The 24887-nt window shown below is 43.3% G+C and overlaps 1 protein-coding gene across 1 annotated transcript in view; it reads left to right on the top strand.

Moving 5' to 3' along the window:
* The window catches only part of RYR3 (ryanodine receptor 3), a 404874-nt gene that overhangs the window by 328277 nt on the left and 51710 nt on the right, over positions 1-24887 (top strand). Inside the window, exons 68-74 of the mRNA XM_031935734.1 lie at positions 8969-9056; positions 10060-10152; positions 15762-15776; positions 18817-18987; positions 19565-19624; positions 21109-21240; positions 21684-21796. Coding sequence (XP_031791594.1) covers positions 8969-9056; positions 10060-10152; positions 15762-15776; positions 18817-18987; positions 19565-19624; positions 21109-21240; positions 21684-21796 — 672 coding nt within the window. The remainder of the gene's footprint in view (positions 1-8968; positions 9057-10059; positions 10153-15761; positions 15777-18816; positions 18988-19564; positions 19625-21108; positions 21241-21683; positions 21797-24887) is intronic.

Genomic DNA, 24887 nt, shown 5'->3' with positions numbered 1-24887 from the left:
CAGGTTAGGGAGTTAAGGGTATATGTAAGGGGGTAATTATAAAGATTTACCATGGAATTTAAGCCAGATGATGAGGAGGACAGAATGCAGAAAGCCTAATGTGCATGAACAGACAAAGGACCAAAGCATTTTTGGAGAGTGGGTACTAGATAGGAGGAAGGTGGTGGTCAGAGAAGTGAAATGCATGGGTTTAAGATTATGGGGTTAGGGGAGGTTACAGTTATTAGTAATGACCATGGGATTGCATGCTGAGGCAGGTGGAGGGCAAGACCCTTAGAGAAGAAATCAACAGACGAAAAGGCCATGGAGCTGGAAAATCATAAACACATATATTGAAGTCACTGAGAATGAAGACAGGTGACATGTTGAGATGAATATTAGTGAGATATGCGCTAAAAGCATGGGTAAAGGAAGGGGAATGGCTCGGATTAGTGGACACCTTGGTATGAGATGAAATTCAAAACTGGAGACTTACGGAGATACTTCATGCTGCGTGTCTCTGTTCTGACATTTGAGCACCATTTAGAGAGGAGAGGTGGAAAACAGCACAATATAATGAACTTATCCAAACCTGCTGCTCCCTACTCTCAAGGCCTCTTCCCCCAACCTGAGTCCTTCAGGAGGGTCACCCAGAATCCTCATTCTCTCCCTCTCCCTTGCCTTCAGCCCTTCACACTGACTCTGTGCACCTTCCCTTCTCTCCCATCAGTCAGTCCCCTGGGGTGGTGGCCATATGCTGTGCTGGACAGGCTGCGTATCCCAGCTCACCGTCATCACTCCTATTCTACAGAACTTCAAAGGTTGAAAATCTCTAATGTCATAATTAGGAAAATTAATTCATGTCATAAGATAAATTTTTAATGTAAGTCACTCTTTCCCCAATGTTCATTTGGTGCACAGAATTTAGCTGAGTCAAAATAAATAATTAAACAGCAATTACATGAGAAATGTGAAGGCTTGTGGGAATATAAGTCTGCAAAATCATAAAGCTATTGATAGGGTGAACACAGACATTTTCATTGTATCTTATGGTATGATCCTTACCCTATTTGTGGGTTTTGTTGCTTTTTTCCCTGCAGCCAAATATGTGTCAGTTGTCCAAGTCCATTCTCCAGTTCTCCAGCACCAATTGGGTATCCAACAATCCAATTTAATTCTGACAGTAACTATGCAGAGTTAGTGCAGATCCCACAGGTTAAGGGCTCAGTTCTGCAAGACTGTTCCACTTCAGACACCAGCCACAAATGAGTTGCCCAGGCTACTCACACTTCTGCCCAGCGAACTGCAAATCCCATGGTTCTCATGACCTGGTTTGATAATTCACTCAAGTCTGATCATTCACTGGAATAGCTTATAGAATTCAGGAAAGCACATTAACAATTACAGGCTTGTTAGAAAAGAATCAACTCAGGAACATTCAAATGGAAGAGACGCATAGGGAAATGTATGGGTGTAGGGGAGTGCAGGACCTCTGTGTCCACCCTGGCACGCACCACCCTCCCAGCCCATCGATGTGTTTACCAACCTGTAGGCTCCTTGCATCTCATCGTATGAGCTTTTATGTAAGTTTCTTTGATACATCATTGGCCATTGGTGATTGAGATTGAACTGAATCTTCAGCACCTCCTCTCTCCCCAGAGGTAGGGAGTGAGGCTGAAAGTTCCAACCCTCTAACCATGTGCTTGGTCTTTCTAGCAACCAGCGCCATTCTGAAGCTACCTAGCCCTTCCCCACTCAAGGGTCACTTCATTAGCGTAAACCCAGCTATGGTCAAAGGTGCTCGTTATATATAACAAAAGAAACTCCTATTGCTCAGGAAATTCCACGAGTTCTAGTAGCTCTGTGCCAGGAAACAGAGACAAAGACTAATACATATTTTTATTATACTATACCCTTCTGAAATTTAAAACCCTAAAATACAAATTTGAAAATGTTTAATTTTAAGGTACCCATTATAGATATTGAAGGGATGCAGAAATATTTGGGGGAACATTGGTAACTTTTGAGTGGTAACCCATTCTGCCACGGGCAAGAAATGGGCCTGGATATACTCATTTTAGCATTTATTTTAATTTATTTTATGAGGCAAATTGTACTTACTATTTAAAATAACCTAATTAAGATTACTTATATTTAACATTCCAATAGAAACACTTTACAACACCTTACACACACATACACTGTCTCTCTCTCTCTCTCTATATATATATATATGTATATACATATAAAATCTTTTCTTTCCTTACCTATCTATAGGAAATTGTAGTCATTTTCACACACAAAAGAAACCCTGCTTTTTTGAGGGTCATTTTAGTCATTTCCCCATCATAATAATGTTAGCAGTGTAGAGAAGGAAATTGCCAGAGTTTGAAGTGAAAAATAAAAGTAGAGTAAACTTGCTCCTGGAATAGCTCTTTAATTGCATTTGTCACTATTGACGATCAAGACTCAAGACAGAGTATGTTATACTTATGCAGTGTTTGACAGTTGCTAAAAATGGCAATGTCAGAGAGTCTTTGAGATCATCATTAATTCATTCATCCCCACTTTTCAATCTGTTCTTCCCAGAGCATCACGGTCATATGAGCCGTGCTGAGAAATCAGCCTTCCAACATGAGTGCCTTTACTTTCTTCAGGTCCTCTCTTCATCCAAAAAATTAGCTGGCTTTGAATTACGGAATCGTGGCCTTGGCAGGGTTGTTAGAGGTCACCTCATCTTACCTCCCAGTGGATGGAGAAATACCCCTTCCTTTTTCCTATCGTGACTTTCTGCCTCTGGTTATTGGGAAAAGTGGAGGGCAAAAGACGAGAGGGACAGCACTGCCATGCATGCAGTCCCATTCTGGTTTCAGGCGGTTCAAACCATGTGAGCTCAGAGGATAACCCCTACCTATCAGCTCTGATTTTACTCTCCAGAACCGCACAAAATGACTCTAATCCCCCTTGTGGCAGCTCTTTAAATATGTAACAGAGCCATCTTGGGCTTTCCTCTTCCCTGCTTTTTCTTGTCATATTAAACCTCTGTGCTCTTTTCTGCCCTGCCACAGCCGTGTGTAAAGTTTCTTTGGTGTCTGGAATACTCTTCTGAAGAATGGCTTCTGTTGATCAGTGTCCAACCTGAAGCTGACCCAGAATAAGCAAGAACCAGTTGTGGTGTACTCAGTGTGGGGCACATAAGTGCTTCGCTTCCTTATGCCAGGAGATAAAATTCAAGATGTATTAAACAAGTCTCTCTCTCTCTTTTTTTTTTTTTTTTCTTTAAGACAGAGTCTTACTCTGTTGCCCAGGCTGGAGTGCAGTGGCATGATCTTGGCTCACTGTATGTAACCTCTGCCTCCCAGGTTCAAGCGATTCTCCTGCTTCAGCCTCCTGAGTAGCTGGGACTCCAGGTACACGCCACCACACCTGGCTAATTTTTTTGTATTTTTAGTAGAGACAGGGTTTCACCATGTTGGTCAGGCTGGTCTTAAACTCCTGACCTCAGGTGATCCGCCTACCTCTGCCTCCCAAAGTGCTGGGATTACAGGAGTGAGCCACCGCACCTGGCCTTAACAAGTCTCTCTTTCTAAAAGGCAATCAGCTTCCTAGGCCCCTTCCTGGGAGTCAGAAATATTTGGAACTTAGCACTGAATTTTAAATAGTGAGATTTTTGGTGAAAACCTGTCTCTCAAACTGTTGAAGGGAGTTAGAGTGAATCCCATGTAGCAGCTACCTCAGGCTTGGTCCTCTGGGGGAGGCTTTGGAACAAAGCTGAAAAAAGCTCTTACCTCCAAAGTAGACGTGCTGACTGTGAACACAGGAGCGTGGCTTTGTTTTCTTTCCAAACCTGATCATTTGTCCGTTGTTTTTGTTTTGTTTTGTTTTTGTTTGTTTGTTGGTTGGTTTGTTTTTTTGGGGCAAAGTCTCGCTCTGTCGCCCAGGCTGGAGTGCAGCGGCGCCATCTCGGCTCACTGCAACCTCCACCTCCCGGGTTCAAGTGATTCTCCTGCCTCAGCCTCCCAAGTAGCTGGGATTACAGGCATGCATCACTACGCCTGGCTAATTTTGTATTTTTAGTAGAGACGGGGTTTCGCCATGTTGGTCAGCCTGGTCTTGAAGTCCTGACCTCAGGTGATCCCCCGCCTTGGCCTCCCAAAGTGCTGGGATTACAGGCGTGAGCCACTGCGCCCAGCCCCATTTGTCTTTTTGAAAATGAAAGTCTAAGTCTCCATACTCCTGCCATCATCCAGGATTCTGTTCCTATGCTTCTTGTTTTTTTCTGTGACCATGCTCAGTTATTTCATCCACTTGGGTTGCTGCTGCTCCTTTGGTTGTTGTTATACAGTTAAGGGGTACAAGTACAGTTTTGTTACATAGATACATTGCTTAGTGGCAAAGTCTGGACTTTTAGTGTAACCATCACCCAATACGAAAACCTCTCTGGAAAATAGTATGGAAATTTCTCAAAGAACTAAAAATAGAACTACTATTCAATCCAGCAGTCTCACTGCTAGGTATCTACCCAAAGGAAAAGAAATCATTATATCAAGTAGATACTTGCACTCATATGTTTATTGCAGCACTATTCACAACAGCAGAGAGATGATATTAACCCAAGCATCCATCAATGGATGCCTGCATTTAAAAAAAAGTGGGATACACATACACACACACAGTGGAATACTGTTTAGTGATTAAAAAGAATGAAAGCATGTCTTTTGTAGTAATGTGGATGGATTGGAGGCCATTATCTTAAATGAGACAACCCAGAAACAGAAAGTCAAATACCACATGTTCTCACTTAGTGGGAGCTGAATAATGTGTCCACATGGGCATAGAGTGTAGAATAATAGACAGTGGAGATTCAGAAGGGTTGGATGGAGCTGAGGGATGAGAAATTACTTAATGAGGACAATGTACCTTATTCGAGTGATATGGCAGAATCTCTGACAGTTACCTCTCAACCCAGCCTTCTTCTCTGCCTACAGCCTTGAGTTTTCCAGTTGCCTTTTGGCAAGCAGTGCAGATGTTAAAAGAGACCCACAGATCCGCTAGGTATCTACAAGAAAATCAAGCGACTAAATATTGACAGAGATGGTGAATCCCACAGGAGACTGGGATCAAGCAGGAGAAGCACCTTGTTGCATTAAATTGGGGGCAGAGAGGGTATGAGTGAGTATGAAAAGCTGGGTCAGGATCTTCCGTTCGCCCTCAAATACCTTCCTTGACTTGCGTGCCTAGGGGAAAACCTTTAATGAGATGTTTTTCATTGCACTTATCACTCTGAACTTGAAGAAAGAACCTCAGTAGAGATAAAGAGCAAATATATGCCTCTTAGAAGAGGGGTGGCCAAAGAAAAATATGTTCAGCTGAAACTGCATTCTCACACGAAAGCAACAAGATGAAAATCCTCTTCCTTCTCCCACCAGGAAACCATACGCTCTTGCTCCTTGCAGTTCCTGTGGCTGTGCTTTTCCTTGGCTAGATAAGATATGACCCTTACCTTTTCCCACTGAAGGTGTCTCGAAAACCTATGAAGCTCATTTAAACCAAAACACTAAGGAATGAACAGCTGGTAGTTCTGATAAAATTTGACATTTGACCCTGAAAAATCAATGGAAAAAAAATCAGAAAGCGTTGCCAACTTCAAGCCTCAAGTTTGAATTGCATTTGGCTGCTTATAATGGAGAATTGGCTATAGTGGCTTAAACAAATGAGAAATTTAATCTCACACAGAAAAGAAGTCCAAAGATAGCTCAGCTAGGGCCAGTATTGTTCCTCATTAGAAAGCCTCATTCCTTTGTCTTTCTTTCTTTCTTTCTTTTCTTTCTTTCCTTTCCTTCCCTTTCCTTCCCTTTGTTTCTTCCTTTCTTTCTTCCTTTCTTTCTTCCTTTCTTTTCTTTCTTTTCTTTCTTCTTTCTCTTTCTTTCTTTCCTTCCTTCCTTCCTTCTTTTTTTCTTTTCTTTTCTTTTCTTTTCTTTTCTTTCTTTTCGACTGAGTCTTGCTCTGTGGCCCAGGCTAGAGTGCAATGGCACAATCTGGGTGCTCACTGCAACCTCTGCCTCCCGGGCTCAAGCAACTCTCCTGCCTCAGCCTCCTGAGTAGCTGGGATTACAGGTGCCTACCACCTTGCCCAGCTAATTTTTTTTTTTTTTTTTTTTTTTTTTTTAGTAGAGACAGGGTTTCACCACATTGGCCAGGCTAGTCTCGAACTCCTGACCTCAAGTAATCCACCCGCCTCAGCCTCTCAAAGTGCTGGGATTACAGGTGTGAGCCACCGTGCCCAGCCTCATTCCTTTGTCTTTATATCCTCAACATTGCCTTCCATCTTTGAAGTTACTTTATGATATAAGCCAATTAAGAGTTCCACCCATCATATTTTCATTCCAGACAGGAAGTAGGAAATCAATAGGAGAAAGGCAAAAAGGCACCTTCAGCTATCTGATCCCTTCTTAGAGATTTATTTCCAGGAGGCCCATCCAACAACTTCTGCATTCATCGTATTGATCAGAACTTAGTTACATAGCTGTAGCTCAAGGGAAGCTGGGTAATGTGATCTTTAGCAGGGCACAGTGCCACCCTGAACAAAATGGGGATTGTTACTATGGGAGAAGAGGAGAATGAGTATTGGGCAGACAACCAGTAATGCCAGCTATATAAAGGAGAGGCTGCTTGAATCTGAAAACAAGAGAGATTAGATAAGAATGTCCCTGAGGCTGGAACCAAGGGCAGTAAGGAGTTCAGGAGATAAGAGAAGGATCCCAAAGTGATCTTGGCCTCATGAGTCTTTATATTTCTTAGCCTGGTGCTCCTCACGAATGGGTAGGAGGTACAGGCTACCCACAATTCAGTCTGATGTCCTAGGGCTTAGGGAACTGGCTTTTGGTAGCTGTTACCCTACATGGGGCAAGAGGCATCAGGTTTTTCAGACCATTTTGAGACGCAAATATTTTTACCTTAAGAAAGACAATAGTGGCCAGGCGCAGTGGCTCAAGCCTGTAATCCCAGCACTTTGGGAGGCCGAGAGGGGCGGATCACGAGGTCAGGAGATCAAGACCATCCTGGCTAACACGGTCAAACCCCATCTCTACTAAAAAATACAAAAAAACTAGCTGGGCAAGGTGGCGGGTGCCTGTAGTTCCAGCTACTCGGGAGGCTGAGGCAGGAGAATGGCGTAAACCCGGGAGGCAGAGCTTGCAGTGAGCTGAGATCCGGCCACTGCGCTCCAGCCCGGGCGACAGAGCAAGACTCCGTCTCAGAAAAAAAAAAAGAAAGACAATAGTTTAACTTGTGTCACTCTGATATTGCGATATAATAAATACGTATTTGCTCTTCATCCCTGCTTCCTGGCACAGAGCTCCTAAAACTCATGGAATTTCCTGAGGGAAAGGGGTGAAAGGAGCATCTTTTGTTATTCAAAATAAGCCCCTTTCAACCACACCTGAGTTTATTCTAATGAGGTGACTCTTGGAGAATGGAGACTGGCTGCCAGATGTACCAACTCTGCAGTTAGAGGGTTGGGACTTTGAGCCCTACCACCATTTACCCTCCCCTAACCTCTGGGGAGAGGAGAGGGGCTGCATATTGAGTTTAATAACCAGTGGCCAGTGGTTTCACCAATCATGCCTAGATAATGGAGCCACCACAGAACAAAATCCTAAGCTATGGGGTTTGGAGATGTCCATGTTGCTGAACACATGAAGGTACTGGGAAGGTGGTGTATCTGGAGAAGGCATGAAAGCTCCCTGCATCTTCCCGCATATCTTGCCCTGTGCATTTCTTTCATTCGGCTATTCCTTGGTTGTGTCCTTTATAATAAACTGGTAATAGTAAATCCAGTATTTTCCTGAGTTCTGTGAGCTGCTCTAGCAAATTATTGAACCCAGTGAATGGGTTGGTTGTAGCCAATTGGTCAGAAGTACAGGTCACAACCTGGGACTTGAGACCGGCATCTGAAGTGAGGGGCAGGCTTGTGGGTCTGAGCCCTTAACCTGTGGGGTCTGCACGAACTCCAGGTAGTTAGTGTCATATTTGAAGTGTAGGTCATTCAGTCAGTGTCTGAAGAGTTGAAGAATTGTTTTATGTGAGAAAATCCCCACATGTTTGATATCAGAAGTGCTGAGCAGAGAAACAGTGGGGTTTTTTGTTTGTTTGTTTGTTTCAGTTAGTTTCATGTCTCTGTAGACATTTGAAAATGGCAACTTTACCCAGCCCTTGGAAGTATAATTTAATTTGAATATGTAAGCTACTTCACTGCAAGACAGCTTATAGAAACAACTGAATTCCTGAAACTGCAGTTCAGCCTTCTTGGTGCTACTGCAAAATTTCTTAGCTAGTCTATTTTTTTTTTTATGAATACTGCTTATTTATAGGGAATCTTCAAACCATTTTAGAGGGCATAGATGAGGATAATTGATTTCTGCTTATACACTTCAAATCACAGTGAAAAACATATTATCTTACAAAATTTCATTGATAAAACTGGCTTTAAAGGAAAAGGGGTGGGGCGTGAACTGTTGAGAGTGCTCAGAATTTCAGAGGTTTGACGAGGACAATTGTCAAGGACAAGGTTAGATGTCATAGCGACCAAGACTTGCCTACCTTTGCTAGCCTATATATTAAGGGAAGCATCTCCCAAAATTTAGAGCTTAACCTTAATCTACTAATCAGTTTAAAGAAAAAACATAACCTACTTTTGACCATTTTGAAATGTTGATATCTGACGTCAGTTTGCTAAGGTAATTCTTGAATCCTTTGGCAAATGGAAATAATTATCGTAGATCCTTCAAGAAATCTACTGTAATTATGTGCCTATATCTAAATGTTTAAGGAATATATTGCTATTTAGTCTCCCTGATTATTGTTTTCATATGAGAATGCAGTTTGATCTGGATAAATGCTTGTCGCCAGTGTTGGTATAATTTTTAGGGTGTGAATACTTTAATCCCTACTGATTTTCAAATGCCTGTTCATTTACTTTTGGACCCAGATCTAACTGGCTGAAAAGCCCTGATGCTGATTCTGACCAGCTCTTCCGCATGGTGGCAGAAGTCTTCATCCTGTGGTGTAAATCTCACGTAAGAACACATTTGGGCCCTGGGTTTAGAATGGCTGTGAACGCTGCAGACCTTGGAAAACTGTTGATGATAAAAAGTCAAACGCTGTAAAATGTTCGAAGAGATGTATTCTGAGCCATATGTGAGGACCATGACCCATGACCCTGCCTCAGGAGGTCCTGAGAGCATGCGCCCAAGGTGGTTGGGTTATAGCTTGACTTTATACACTTCAGCGGGACAGAAGTTACTGACAGAGGTGTAAATCAATACATGTAAAGTATACCTTGGTTTAGCCCGGAAAGGCAAGACATTTTAACAGGGGTAGGTAGTGGGCGTCCGGGTCATAGGTGGATTCAAAGATTTTCTGATTGACAGTTGTCAATCAGAAAGAGTTATTATCTAAAAACCTGGAATCAATAGAAACAGTATCTGAGTTAAGACAAAGGATTGTGGAGACCAACATTCTTATTATATAGATGAAGTCTCCTACGTGGCCACCCATAGAGACAACAGCTGACAAATGTGTCATATTCAGACATTTCAAAGGTGCTAGGCTCTCATTGAATCTCTTGAAGATCAGGAAAAGACCTGGAAAGGGAAGGGGATTCTCTACAGAATGTGATTTTTCCCCACAGGAGAGACAGCTTTGCAGAGCCCTTTCAAAATATGTCAAATAAATATATTTTGGGGTAAAATATTTTTATTTCCTTCAGGGTCTGCTCTCTGTCTTGTGATGCTATACTAGAGTCAGGTTGGAATTTGGTGTCTTATTGCTACCAAGAGTATTCTGTCAGTCTTAAGATCTCTATTTAAATGTTAATGCTGGTCATATGCCTAAACTCTAAAAGGGAGAGGGTATAATGAGACATGCCTGACCCCCTCTTCCCATCGTGGATGAATTAGTTTTTCAAGTGTCTTTGGCTGAGAGGAGGGGTCTATTCAATTACATGGGGAGCTTAGAATCTTATTTTTGGTTTACAGAACTTTCTTGTAATGTTTGCTTTTTCAATTCTTTCCCACTTAGAACTTCAAGAGGGAAGAGCAAAATTTTGTGATTCAGAATGAAATTAATAATTTGGCATTTTTAACTGGAGACAGCAAAAGCAAGATGTCAAAAGTAAGTCCTTAGAAATCAATTCCAAAAACTCTTCAACCTTAACCTCAGCCATGACTTGAATATATTTCATATTTTCTGGGAATTAACACTGTACTGCATTTAGGTCAAACTACATAACCAACAGTCTCTGCTGCTGTTTCTTTGAGAACGAACCAGAAGAAACTGCTCTCAAATAAGCGTGGTCATCACATTTTACGAATAAATAGCTGCTTGTATGTCAAAAAGCTTAAGTTTCAAGACTTGCCTAAGGCATTTGAGAGGTCTCCAAAACAAAAGCTGCTGTTAGTGGTTTTAAAATAGAACTACTTCCTGTGTGGTGGGGATACAGAAATACACATGCCTAGGGCCACCTTTTGATAGCTAGGAAAAAATTACCTTGCTTTGTAGATTTTGACAGCACGTACTCTTACATCATGCTTGTTTTCTTCCTATCTGTAATATTCAATACCTGTTGTATTTCAGCTGTGTTGATCTCTTAATGCCTTCTGTTTCTTTTTCATGACAGTTGCACTCAGAAAGCCAAACATTTGTCCATTTCCTTAAGGAAATGTTTGAGAAAGGGCATATCAGACATCTGTCTGAAGATAGAGTAACCTAGAGAGAGGAGCATAGCAGGAATACAGGCGGCACAAGTTAGCCTCCCAGCGCCTCTTACATCAGCTCTGCACACTGAGGCTTCTTTATTTTGATTTAAGAGACTTCTCAGACATACTCCAAGTATACATTCAAAATCAAAGCCTACTTAAATGTGATTTTTCTTACCCTTGACTCCGTATCCTCGAGAAATGTGCCTCAATGAGGGTTGATTGTATATGTCAAGTATGGGTGACAGGTAATACCTGCGATGTGCATCTCTCTCATTGCTGGTATGGTGCTGCCTTTGAGGAACATCAAAGTGGAGTGTGCATGGGGACCCTCAGAAGTAAAAGTCAGCTCTGGCAAGATGAGAATCATGGGTTTGTAACAAAGCCCTTGGGCATCTTTCCAAATAACCATTTGGGATGGAGGTCTCATATATAAGCTGCAGACAAGGGGCTGGTATGACACCAAAAACGAAAACTTTAGCACCTGGAGCTCCAGCAAGCATAGGTAACTCTGGTCACTTGCAATCAGTCTGAGCTTTCTGTTGCTTTTATTTGTGTTGGCACATTTCTTCCAACATGCAGAAGTTGACTGTTAGAATTTATAATATATTCTATGCACTTCTAGTATGCATTGCTTGATAAAGTTTGACAAAATTACATACATACAAAGTAGAGCAATCATCTTCATGAGGAATCTTTGCTGCAGAGGGATCCTTTCTACTTTAGTTTTACTTGATTTTCCAAAATTCATTTTGCATTTGTCTTTTGGTAAACACATCTACTGTCATATGATGTAGATGAGGTTGGGTTTTTTCACATCCACCTTTCTGGGACAGCTAGCTTATCTTAAGTTGCCTCTGCAGGTCTTCTTACAGGTATCACAGCCTCTTGTTTGACTCACCTGCCTACAGAAAGTCAATAAATCCCAGACAGATTCCATACTATCTTTTTTTTTTTTTAATTTTTTGAGATGGAGTCTCACTCTGTTGCCCAGCTAGAGTGCAGTGGCATGATCTCAGCTCTCTGTGACCTCCGCCTCCCAGATTCAAGCAATTCTCCTGCCTCAGCCTCCCAAATAGCTGGAGCTACAGGCACATGTCACCACACCCGGCTAATTTTTGTATTCTTAGTAGAGATGTGGAGTTTCGCCGTGTTGGCCAGGCTGGTCTCGAACGCCTGACCTCAAGTGATCCACCTGCCTCGTCCTCCCAGAGTGCTGGGATTACAGGCGTGAGCCACAGCTCCTGGCCCGATCTTCAAATTGGGGTAGATTCAATGGCTCAGGACTGAACTAGCTAGCATCCATTGGGATTGTCAGGGAACGATCACAAAGCAATAGAAATGACTCTGATACCAGGACTTGGATCCTGGATGAGCAGAAATGGCAAAGACATCTCAAACCTCTGGTAATGAATGAATGCTCAAGGTCCTTGGGTTTACATTTGGAGAAAGATGAGGTTACAGAAAATGGCATTTCAAAACCCACCTACTAACAAACTAACCTGACATTGTGTTCATTCACATCACCGAATGAGGAAAAGGGGGTGTTTGTTTCTTGACAAAGGATGGTCATTTTCAGAAGGTGGGCCTCTTCCTTGCTGGTCTGGTTAGTCTGTAGAGGCAAAGTCTTTTGTTTCATTTCTATTGTTGTCATATGCCAGTTATTTCTGATCCACATGGGATAGGGTCAAAATGACAATGTAATGAATGGAAGAACCGACACTCCCTAGATATTGAATAATATTTGCCATGGTCCTCAGGGTAACAAGTGTTCATGTTGTTCCTGTTGCCTGAGTTGAGACACAGTGTAGTGGTCAATACACCAGAACGTGAAAGGAAGCTAAGTCTTCCCCCAGCCCAGCTGTTGGCTAGAGCTACACCTTGCATCATTCACTTAACTCCTCTGGGTCCCAATTTTCCAGTCTGCAGAATGGGGTTGAGCTCACTACCTGACTTCTCCCAGCTCTACTAAGATGTTCTGATTTAAAGTCAGTTGCAACAGTATCTCTAGGATTGAATAATATTTGAGAAATGTAGTGCATTATTTCAGACAAAGAGATACCATGCCTCCAATAAGCAGTAACTCATAGCCATTTCTGGTATTTTTTGGATGTGGAACTACATACTGAGGGGTTAGGGGAGGAGTATTCTTCCTCATCAGTTGACTCCCTATTGCGTCTGCCTTCCCGCAATTAGGCGTTCTCTCTACTACCTGATCTGAACAGTGACCTGTATTTGCTTTTATCTCCACTCTTAACTGAATTCTGGTGTTGTAAAAATGAAGTTAGCCTCAGTGCACATGGCAGACTTTGTGGAGCTATGTGTATTTGAATGCCCTATGCCACACACACCACATATGCCATTGCGAATGGAAAGGCAGTGGAGAAAATAGACAGTGAGCCACACTGTTACTACTTGATGAGTCGAAGGTTAGTTCGAAGATAACGTTGTTTTTCTGGGGCAGTCAAAGCAGATTTTGCTTGTGAGAGCTCATTGTATATTTTGTGTATATAACACCGGTTTGGGAATGTATGTTACGCTAATTGTAACTAAGCTGAGCAGGTGTTTTTTGTTTGGTTTTGAAACTTTTTTTGTTTCTGGAAAAATGACAGCAGCTTCCTCGGAAGGGAATGGTAAGTTACAATGTGTTCGGTCCAAGAAATGCCAGTTCCTTGACTAAGGTTATAAACAATAAAATAAATAAAAGTGTCATGATGCAGGAAATATTAGAGTGCCGTATAGTTCAGAGCCACTCCACTGCGTGAAGCGTGATTTCAGTGGATCGAAAAAGGACAGGAAATACTTTAGAAGCTATCTTTGAGTTTTTCAAGGGCATTCACACGAATTTTCTTGCTCATTCTCCCTCTTTCATTCCCTCCCCTACCACTTTTCTCTTTTTTTTTCTTTTTTTTTTTTGAGATGGAGTCTCACTCTGTCGCCCAGGGTGGAGTGCAGTGTGGCGCGATCTTGGCTTACTGCAAGCTCCGCCTCCCGGGTTCAGGCCATTCTCCTGCCTCAGCCTCCAGAGTAGCTGGGACTACAGGTGCCCACCACCACGCCCGGCTAATTTTTTTGTATTTTTAGTAGAGATGGGGTTTCACCGTATTAGCCAGGATGGTCTCAATCTCCTGACCTCATGATCCGCCCACCTCAGCCTCCCAAAGTGCTGGGATTACAGGCGTGAGCCACCGCGCCTGGCCTTCCCTTTTGTTTTTATTCCCTTTGTTCTTGCACTTCTGCTGTGTACTCACAGGCGTGTGTGCATACTCTGTCTCTCTCTCTCATAAATGTGCACACGGGAACGCACACTCATCCTCTTCCTCTCCCCTCCCCCGCCGTTTCACCCTTCCCGTTTTCTCCCCCCTTCCCCTCCCTTCTCTCCAACTCTGCCTCTTTCCACCATTTCTTCCTTCCCTCCTGCCCTCCTCTCACTCTGTCTCTTGCTTCTCATTCTCAGACTGACTGACAGAAAGTCTTCTTTTCCTCTGTCTAATGTTGGGTTGACTTGTCATTGCTTCAGTTACCTTCTCAGTGGGACAAGAGCTTCCCATGGCCCGGGCTTGCCTTTGTTCAGAATTCTGCCTGACACCAGCTCTCCCTGTGCCATCCACTTGTGATGTGTCCCCAGAGTCACTTACCCCACAAAAGCCTGTGTCTGTCTTTTAAGTTCTACACACAAAATCAACTGTCTGATTATAAGCTAACTACTGGTGGTAGTTTATGATGTAAGCATGGGGAGATAAAACGATTTTGAAGGTATAGGAATCTGTAAATTCCTATTAAGAAAATAAAACATGGGCCGGTGTGGTGGCTCATACCTGTAATCCCAGTACTTTAGGAAGCTAAGGACGGAGGATCACTTCAGGCCAAGAGTTCAGTAAGAGCCTGGGCAACACAGTGAAACCCTGTCTCTTAAGAAGAAAAAAAAAAGGAAGAAAGTGAAAGAAAATAAAATGTTTCCACCACCAATTCTTTAAAAGCATTTCATTAGAAAATTGCAATGAGTTAACTAATATTAGCAATATGTAACAGAACAAATAAAATTAGAATCTGTAGCCCCAACCAAAGGTATGTTTAAAGGTTGTAGCACAAGAAGGGAAACGCTCCATCTTTTAGGTTTTTTGGTGATCATGAATTACTTTGGATATTCCTAAAGTACTTTCTGTTAATAAATCTTCCTTTTTCCCTTTTTTTTTTTTTTTTTTTTTTTTAAGACACAGTGTCCCTCTGTTGCCCAGTCTGGAGTGCAGAGGTATAATCGTAGCTCACTGTAACCTCGAACTCTTGAGCTCAAGTGGTCCTCCTGCCTCAGCATCCCTAGTAGCTGGGACTAAAGCACACACCACCACACCCAGCTGAATTTTTTTTTTTTTTTTTGTAAAGACACTGGCTATGTTGCCCAGGCTGGTCTCAAATTCCTAGCTTCAAGTGATCTTCCCACCTTGGCCTCCCAAAGTGCTGGGATTACAGGCATGAGCCAGTGTGTCTGGCCTACGCTACCTTCTTTTAACTTAAACACAAGCATTGCCCCTTAGCTCAGTTCTCCTCTCTCTGTAGCCACAGATGTGCTGGAGTTGCTAATGTGGTGGGTGGAAGGAAGAAAGAAAATTGGGCTCTTTGGTTACGTGACCGATTGTCTATAGCCCACCCAACTGAAAGGAGGGAGGTAGAAGGGCAGAGACTTCAGATTTGGCCACCTACAAGAGCACTCTAGATCTAAAGACCAGCCTGGGTCGGGTCTGAGCGCCACACACTCTGGAAGGCTGCTTCTGGGTTGACCTTACTGGAGAAGTAGATTGCTTGGTCTGGATGTAAGTCCTTTGACCAAATTAACCTCCATCCTAACCTCCCACTCACTCTTCATGCCATGCTCAACTGGCTTCCAGAAGCATTGAGTTTCTGTTGTGTTGGCTGAGAAATGGGGGCTAAGAAGCTATAACTAACATATAGTGCCTTATGCCTTAGAGCCCTGCTTTTACTGACTGACTCTTCTCCTTGTTTCTTTTCTTTTGTCTTTCCACACAGGCCATGCAAGTAAAGGTACAGGTCAAATGCATGACGTGTCTTTTCTGTCCTAGTTTTAGAGATGCCAGGCTCTGGCCCCCTCTGCACTGTGATCACCATGGGGGTGGTACAGAATGGATTTTCCCGCCTGGAGTTTCCCCAGGCCTGCTCCAGGGAAGACAACTGCCTGTCAAAGAGTGAATGTAGGCCTACCCACCCTTGGAATGGGGAAGCCGGGGAAGCCAGCCAAGCCTCACCCTAACCGAGGTCTCCTTGCTATCTCTGCTCCCTTCTCCAGCTGCCCTCTTGGCAGCCAACACACTAACAGAGATAGGGATGACTGACAGGGCTTGAGAACCCACTACTCCTCATGGTGCTACCCAGGGTCAGAGTCCTAGTTTTTATTAGTGGTCTCAGCCCTTTCACACTGTAGATGTCCTGCCTCCTGTATAAGGCTCCCATGATTCAAAGAGAGTCTTCCAAAGACTACCCTGAGAGAATTTCCCAGTTACAGTTTCAGGTTATAACTGAACATTTTCTCTTCCTCTTAATTAATGTGTGTCAGCTGCCATTCTCCCAAACCCTCCGCTCTACATTGGGCAGTGAAGAAGTGGAGATGCTCAGGAACCAGGGTACATGCAGCTCTTAGGAAAGGAAGATGGAGCCCAGGCAAGATAGACTTGCATCTGCATAGCTCAGAGGCATACTTGCTGTGTGATCTTGGAAAACTTGCTTAACTCCCCTGAGCAATCCCAGTCTCATTTACAAAACTGGTTAATATTTCAGGGGTTTGGGGAGGGTCATAGATGTTTTATATAAGTAGCAGGCACATTGGAGTCATATTGCATATGCAGCATTTATGGTGAGAAGAACATGAGATCAGCCCAATCAAATAGAGAGTGAGCAGGAAATAATTTAGATTGTGTAATCAAATCCACATAGTCACACTTTTGAACGTATTTATTCAATTGCATACTGTGTATTACCATTTATATTTTACATGTATACATACGTGATATCACATAGTTTATCTACATGTAACAAGGTTCTATGTTTTATGGATAATTTGAAACATGTTCAAGGGTAATTTAGACTATAAATGAGTTTTGCCCTGAGTCGCAACCTTTAGCATTTGAAACCTCGTGGTAGAATGGTGACGAGCTCTGCGAGCACTCAGCCAGTGACAGTCGGCACACGCACAGCTTTACCTTCCTGCTGTTTTCTGGAACACCAGGAGCCTCCTCCTCTTAACCCCATTTCTTTCCCTCTGTTTATATTTCTTACTGCCCCTCCCACTGCTGTCCAGGGGCTGACTGGTGTTTTGGAGCACTGTACACAAGGTACCCCTGCAACCGATAGAATTTTCTGGCAATGTTTGGCCAGACTGGGGTTCTGCTGGCTAGGGATTTTGCTGTGGTTTTTGTGATACTGTGATGCAATCACCTGAAAGTGCAGCCACCACAAGTGCTGAAAGAATTGACACTCTTCTTGAGAGTGTCCATTAATAATTTTGAAACTCTTTTGCCCTTTGGAAAGCAATTTAAAGAGATTAGTCCCAACACAGCGTTAATTCTGACCCTACTCTTCTCTTCCAAAAGCCTTTTCCCATAAAATGAATTCTGCCCAAGCCTAGGAGGACCAGGTCTTGCATGCCGGTTCCAGGGGACGCATCTGGCATGCTCCCAGAGCCCTGTATCTGTATGCCATGATAAACCACAGTGCTGCCCCCTCATTGCTGCAAACACTTCATGGTACCTTATAGCACAAAACTTTGGTGAGCACCACTTCCTTCTTTCCCGGAGTCCCTGACTTGCTTCTGGCTACCCAGCCCTCCCCACTTCCCGCAGGTGCCCACTGAGGCCCAATCCTGCAGGCACGTACCACATGAGTGGCTCTGCTTCTCTGGAACCTGGAATCATGAAAACTGAGTCACCGCAGAGCCTTGTTTCCTTGAATCCACCTGGACCCACCATGTGATTTCCCTGTGCTGGAGATGCTGAGGGTTCTGAGTGGGTTGCCTGAGGCTGCTATTGTGACATAGCCCAGTGCATTGGATTCCTCTCTTTTTTTTTTTTTTTTTTTCAACTTTTGTTGTTGTTGTTGTTGTTGTTGAGACTGAGTCTTGCTCTGTTGCCCAGGCTGGAGTGCAATGGCGTGCCCGCAGCTCACTGCATCCTCCGCCTCCTGGGTTCAGGCGATTCTCCTGCCTCAGCCTCCCGAGTAGGTGGGATTACAGGCGTGCACCACTACACCCACTAACTTTTGTATGTTTCGTAGAGATGGTGTTTTGCCATGTTACCCAGGCTGGTCTCAAACTCCTGACCTCAGGTGATCCACCCGCCTCGGCCTCCCAAAGTGCTGAGATTACAGGTGTGAGTCACCACACCTGGCCTGGATTCCTCTCTTAAACCCACAACTTCACTGAGTGAACTCTCTCTGAAAAGGATGAGAAGGCATAAGCCAAAGATGGGTACGCGCTTCCATGGATTGAGGAGTTGCTTTCTTTCATGTCTGCAGTGTTTCTCCTAACTTTCCTTCAGCTGGATTCCAAAGCAGCCCTACTTTTAGATTTTCCTTTTCCTGTAAGAATTTGCATTGGCTCGTGGTGGGGAGGCTACGTGAGGTGCTCCAAAACACCAGCTTCAGCTTTGGAAACACAGAGCAATTATTCTGTGCTGGATGCTCTTTCACATTTTTAGTGATTCCCCAGCATCAGAATTCTCAGAACTTTTCTGGGGCCATTTTTGTCAGTTACCAGATCATTCTTTTTGTAGAACACCAGTTTACTTGTTCAGTCCAGAAGTGAGTGAGCGAAGACCATAGGCATCTGTGATGTGTGTTTAGTTATGTGGTTCTGTGTGCATGCGCAGAAGGAGAAGGCTCAGGGTTATGGCTGGTCTTTTATGGCTACCTAATTCGTCTTTGTTCAACACACTCTGTTCACTGTCCTTTGAAGTGTAGTAAGGCCCAGCCTATACTGACAGGGCCACAAGGAGGCAGGCTGCCTCTGACAGGAGGCCGTTGCTTTGGGAGAATCACTGAGCCCCTCTCTGTTTATTTCAACATCATCTCCTAGTCTGGAGGACAAGACCAGGAGCGGAAGAAGACAAAGCGGCGGGGAGACTTGTATTCCATCCAGACCTCCCTCATCGTGGCTGCACTCAAGAAAATGCTGCCCATTGGTTTGAATATGTGTACTCCAGGCGACCAGGAGCTGATCTCCCTCGCAAAATCGCGATACGGCCATGTAAGCTGCCTGTCTGCCTGGGCTGAAGGTGTGATCCAGGTGGTCTAGTGATAGGCGTTCAGCCCCTGAAGGGTTAGTCCTCCTCCTCTAGGGGGCGGGGAGCAGATGAGCAGAAACTAATGTGTGTGGAGGCAACGTGCCCTCATCTTTAAAACTGGTTTGGAGATCGAGACCATCCTGGCTAACACGGTGAAACCCCGTCTCTACTAAAAAATACAAAAACCTAGCCGGGCAAGGTGGTGGGCGCCTGTAGTCCCAGCTACTCGGGAGGCTGAGGCAGGAGAATGGCGTAAACCCGGGAGGCGGAGCTTGCAATGAGCTGAGATCTGGGCACTGCACTCCAGCCTGGGCGACAGAGCGAGACTCCGTCTCAAAAAAAAAAAAAAAAAAAAAAAAACCTGGTTTGGTTTGGAAGTCAGTGTGTGCCCAATGGGAAAAATCTCTGTAATATCTTTTCTTTCATTCTTCTAATAAAGATCCCAGCAAAACTGTGCATTGACTCTCCACACATCCCCGTATGCTACTTGACAGTTCCATGGTGATCTCCAGGAATAAAATGTGACATCTCTTTCCACAGAGGGACACAGATGAAGAGGTCAGAGAACATCTACGGAACAACTTGCACTTGCAGGAAAAGGTGATGACTCGGGACGGCAGTGAGAATTTACATGGGCTTTCCTTCCGGCTGGAGGCTTCCGGCTTTTCACTTCCTTTACTCATGCTTCTTATATGTTCCAAAAACAGTTTTGGGGTATTTGTGTTTAATTGGTAGGACTAGCTCTCCCTTTTTATAATTATTGTTTTAAAAATTTACTGGTACATAAACTGCCCTTAATTTTGGGGTTGTTCTGCCCTTAATGTTTATGCTTAGCTATTACAAAGAGGATGCAAAGAGACATCCAATGAAGCATCTATTCCAATTTCCCATTATGTGAATGTCAGGCCACAGCAGCGGGGTGGAGATTAGGTCTCAGAATTTACTGGCCATAAGTCTTGTTAAACAGTGCGGTGTTAAGTTTTAGTACCTCCTGCTCTAAAGAGATTTTGAAACAAAATAATTTTGTGTGTAGTTGGTACATTAAAAAAAATATAATTTTCATTTTAAAGGCTATTTGAGATGTTTTAAAGCCTATGAATCTGAATTACTCTTTCCTCAAATACATTATGCTCTGAGATAGAGAACTAAGCCAACACAGAAAGTCTTTCCTTTCTACCCCAAACATATAGGAATGGTAGATAAAATATACTAGAAAAAAAAAAAGGCCATAAAAAGAATTCTCAAGGGCCAGAAAAAAAATCTTAGTGGCTTGGTTTTTTAATAATTGTAAAGGAAGAGGAGTGTGGGACCTAATTACCCTAATTACCCACACTATGCATAAATACAGAGCAAGAAACTTCCATAAAGTTAGCCTTGAACCAGTAAAACCCACAAATATTCCACAGAGAAACTCGTTAAACCACTTGGAGAGCCTCCACCTCCTAAAATATAAGCTGAGATGGCAATAGGTAAAATTCCTCCTGAAGATAAGCTCATATTCTTTTTAAATTACGAAGAGCACATCAGGAAATCTATTAGAAAGTCAGCATATGAAACAGAAGAATTCAACCATAAGGAGCTATTGAAAGAGATGTAAATGTAAATATAATTAAAACATTTAAAGAGATACAAAGGAAGTAATCGAACCCATAAAACAATAATTGGATGCTATATTTTTAAAAAGGAGAAGGGGAGATGGGTTTGAAAAAAGACTTTATAGTCATTATAAAAGTAAAAAATAATCGTTGAAATTAAAAACCTAATAAATGGGTTAAAAATAGGCTGCCCATAGCTGAAATAAGAATTCAAAAATTAGAAGAGTGCTTTAAGGAAATCATCCAAAATGCAACACAGAGCGATGACAAGATAGAAAATATGACAGAAGCATTAAGAGACATAGAAGTTAGAATGAGAAGTTCCTATACAGTGTCTATAGTGTTCCAGAAGATAACTGAGAGAATGAAAGTGAAGCCATAATAGAAGGAGAGCCTTGACTCCTACGGAACCATGGTAGGACCAAAAGGCTTTTTCAGTATAAAAGGTACAGGAAATTCCTCATCTTAGGAGTATGCTTCAATTTTCAGTCTGATGACCCAGCTGTAAAATGGCAACTGAACCTCTACAAGGATGTTCTGAAGAGTGAAGAACCTTTCAATCCAGAAAAGACAGTGGAGCGTGTGCAGAGAATTTCAGCAGCTGTCTTCCACCTGGAACAGGTAAGGAGCATCTGCCCTGAGGAATGGGGAAGCAGAAACACCCTGGACAGTACAAAGCTCCTCTCCACACATAGAGCTGAGAAAACAAGGACCAAGGATCATCCCGGATCACCCCCACGTGCCATCTCGATGCCCTGTGATAGCATACCTCTCCGTTATTTCCCCCGCCAGTGTCCTGTGCACTCTTGCCGTTAGCTCAAATGCCCTATTTAAGTCCCCTACCGTTAGTTAAGCTGCTATTAGGCAATAAATGACTAAAATTGGGAGAAAGAGGAACACCTAAGACTTTTGCAACTGAAATATCTGCTCCTGGGTGCATTTTGCTAACTGCAGTTGAGAAGCCAAAATTCTTCCAGAATGAGGAAGTCTGGGCTACACGTGACTAGCTCCTGCCACCAGAAGATCAGCCCTAATGTGCACCAACCCATGTGATCTCTTCTCAGGTGGAACAGCCTTTGAGGTCTAAGAAGGCCGTCTGGCACAAACTGCTATCAAAGCAACGGAAACGGGCAGTGGTGGCCTGCTTCAGGATGGCTCCTCTCTACAACCTGCCCAGGCAAGTATTTTGTCTTTTTTTTTTCCTGGCATGTAAGCCAGCAATGGGAATGGAGGTATCCTCCCACAGCTGTGCTCTCTCTCACTCTTAATCCAAGGAATAGAAATTGGAATCCTTGGCCTATGGAGCTATTGCAGTCTGCATAGTATAAGGGCCTGGCTAAGACAATCAAGCATAAAAACTGAAACCGGATGAGACTCTCTAGAGCCCATTCCTGTCAGGTCCACCATCTGTACCCCAAAGTCAGCCAAGTAAGCACATGGAAGTACACTACTTTTGCTGAGGTGGGATTCTTGGTTAGCATGTAAAAGCTTCTGGAAAAAAAAGAAACTTTTCAGAAACATTTTACCCCAAATGCCATCAACAGGTCCAATAGTATTTCTCTGCTCAGGCACTTGACACTAAAATCACCGTTTCCTCAGCAGGTATAGAAATGTAACTTGAAAATCATTTAGTACAGTGTACTAGCTGTCAAAATATAGAAAGGCTGGAGATATCTCAAGAGGCTTGCCAGAGGCACAATGCCATTGGGTGTTTTAGCTTATACTTGGAAGTAAAATGTATTTGAAGCTTTTTCTGAAAAGTTTGGGACATATCCTTGTCAATACAGGGAATAGTGTCAGTGACAGACTGGCCCAGAGTTGACCACCCAGACTGATGCAGTGTCTTTGGTGATATGGTAACATTCCTGTCCTCAGACTCATTGCAGAGTGGGTGTGGTCGGGTCTTCAGTCAATAAAAAAAGCTAGTCATTGAATATCAGCCTCCATTTCATTGACTTATCAAATCAGGAAGAATATTCTCACTTGCTCAGGGAAAATAAGCTGGCTTAGACAAGTGTATACTCTGAAGCTTATGTGAATCAATGTGTTTCTTTGGAATATCAGATAAAGGGCTATTCCTATGCTTGACATTTTGTTTTCATCAAATTGTGGATCTTGGCCATCATTTGTCCAGAGTAGCCTATAACCTCATCCTGAGCCAACTGACCACCTGGGCTTTCTTAGTTAGGGTCTTTGAAGATAGTTAAGAATGATGGTCTCGGCCGGGCGCAGTGGCTCGCTCCTGTAATCCTTGCACTTTGGGAGGCTGAGGCGGGCGGATCACTTGGGGTCAGGAGATTGAGACCAGCCTGGCCAACATGGTGAAACCCTGTCTCTACTAAAAATACAAAAAAAACTTAGCCAAGCATGGTGGCGTGCACCTGTAATCCAAGCTACTTGGGAGGCTGAGGCAGGAGAATCGCTTGAACCCGGGAGGTGGAGCTTGCAGTGAGCCGAGGTCACACCACTGCATTCCAGTCTGGGCGACAGAGTGAGACTCCATCTCAAAAAAATATATATATATATCAATCAGGCTTGGTGGTGGGAGCCTGTAATCCCAGCTACTCAGGAGGCCGAAGCAGGAGAATCACTTGAACCTGGGAGGCGTAGGTTGCAGTAAACTGAGATAGCGCCATTGCACCCCAGCCCGGGCCCCGGGCAACAGAACGAGACTGTGTCTCAAAAAAAAAAAAAAAAAAAGAATCACGGTCTCTGAGACACATACCTGCTCCAACAGATCTCTTTCAAGAAAACAGATTACTATCTTTGGAAGAGAATGAGGCACCACCAAATCAAGTAGAATTCCTGAATGAAAAGCTGAAAAACAAGCTCAAGCAGTCCTGGGCATTAAGGCTGCTGAAGTGCTGACAGAGAAGTGAGATTCATAGCCTGTTAGAAAAAGCAAAAGTGTGTAGAATTTGTGTTTGTTTTCTGGAAGTGTCAAAACGTCAGAAAGTGTTTCCTTCCCTAGCTGATTGAGATTTCTACCTGACGTTGTGCCGAGGTGGCCTCTGAAAGAGCCCAGCTCTAAAGCACACGTCTCTAGGACCAGAACAGCTAGGCAGAAATTACATCTCTCAAAAACAAGCATTTTTTTCTAAATCCACTGAAGATATTAATACCATCCTTACATATCTGGGCTACACTTTCAGTAGTTTTACTCTATATGGGTAAGAGTAAGTCACATTCACTATGTCCTTCATGAAGCATGACCGTCCCTAACCCAGTTGTCTTAGAGGAGCTGCTGTGGGTGATCTCTCTAGCATGGAGGACTGTAAGTAGATTTCATAACAACAGAGAAGCTGATGATGGACAACTTCTCCACCTTGTGGTCCTCTAACTACGTAGAATCTCCCAAACTGAAGGGCTAAAGGGATTTATTTTATTATGTGGAAACTTTCTCTGATGCTAGCTTTTAAAAGAAAACTTGTATGCTTCTCTCCAGACACAAAATTAATAATTTCTTCCTGAGCACCTTTCAACAAGTTTGGCTGGAAAAGGTTAATGAAAAAACTCAGTATGACAGGCTTATACCCATTTTAATGGTAATGTAACCTGTGGAGAGACCTGCTCATTCTCTGTACACTCCTCCTTTATTGACCATGATTTAACGTTACCATAAAAACACGAATTTGTACAATTTTCAGGAAGAATTCTGATTGGTCAGATTTGAAGAAAGATGGCAAGGGCTGTGTTCTACTAAAAACCATGACCAGGGCTTAATGACTCTGGTGTGGACTTTTGTCTTCCTCCTCTCTCCTTCCCTCCTCACCACTGTCCTCACATTTTGTAAATCCTTGGCTGCTTTTGCTTTGCAGTGGCTAATACTCCCAGAAGTCAATCCTGGCTTATCGGGAGTGGCTCGTGCCAGTTATTCAGTGCACCCACATACCAGGGACATAACTAGAATCCACGAGGCACACGGAAAATATGCCAATGACGTAACGTGCTTAAACCTTGCCTTGTTAAGTAGAAGCTGGAGCACCTTACCAGTGTGGTTACTTGGAGAATGAAAAGAAGCCACACTTTGGTATTTTGGTATCTCTAAGATGAAACCACTGATCATCCATATGACTTAGATTGGATTACCTAGAAGGGTGATCAGCCTAAAGGAATACTGAAATTGCCATAGGAAGCAAATACTTCAGGACTGTTACTTGGCCTCGTGATTGATTTCTCCCTGGAGAGGAAATGTGATAAAGACCCTATGAGGGCCAGGCGCGGCAGCTCACGCCTGTAATCCCAGCACTTTGGGAGGCTGAGACGGG

The sequence above is a fragment of the Piliocolobus tephrosceles genome, chromosome 6 (genome assembly GCF_002776525.5).
Source record: "Piliocolobus tephrosceles isolate RC106 chromosome 6, ASM277652v3, whole genome shotgun sequence".
Lineage (NCBI taxonomy): Eukaryota > Metazoa > Chordata > Mammalia > Primates > Cercopithecidae > Piliocolobus > Piliocolobus tephrosceles.
This window is presented reverse-complemented; position numbering and strand designations above follow the sequence as displayed.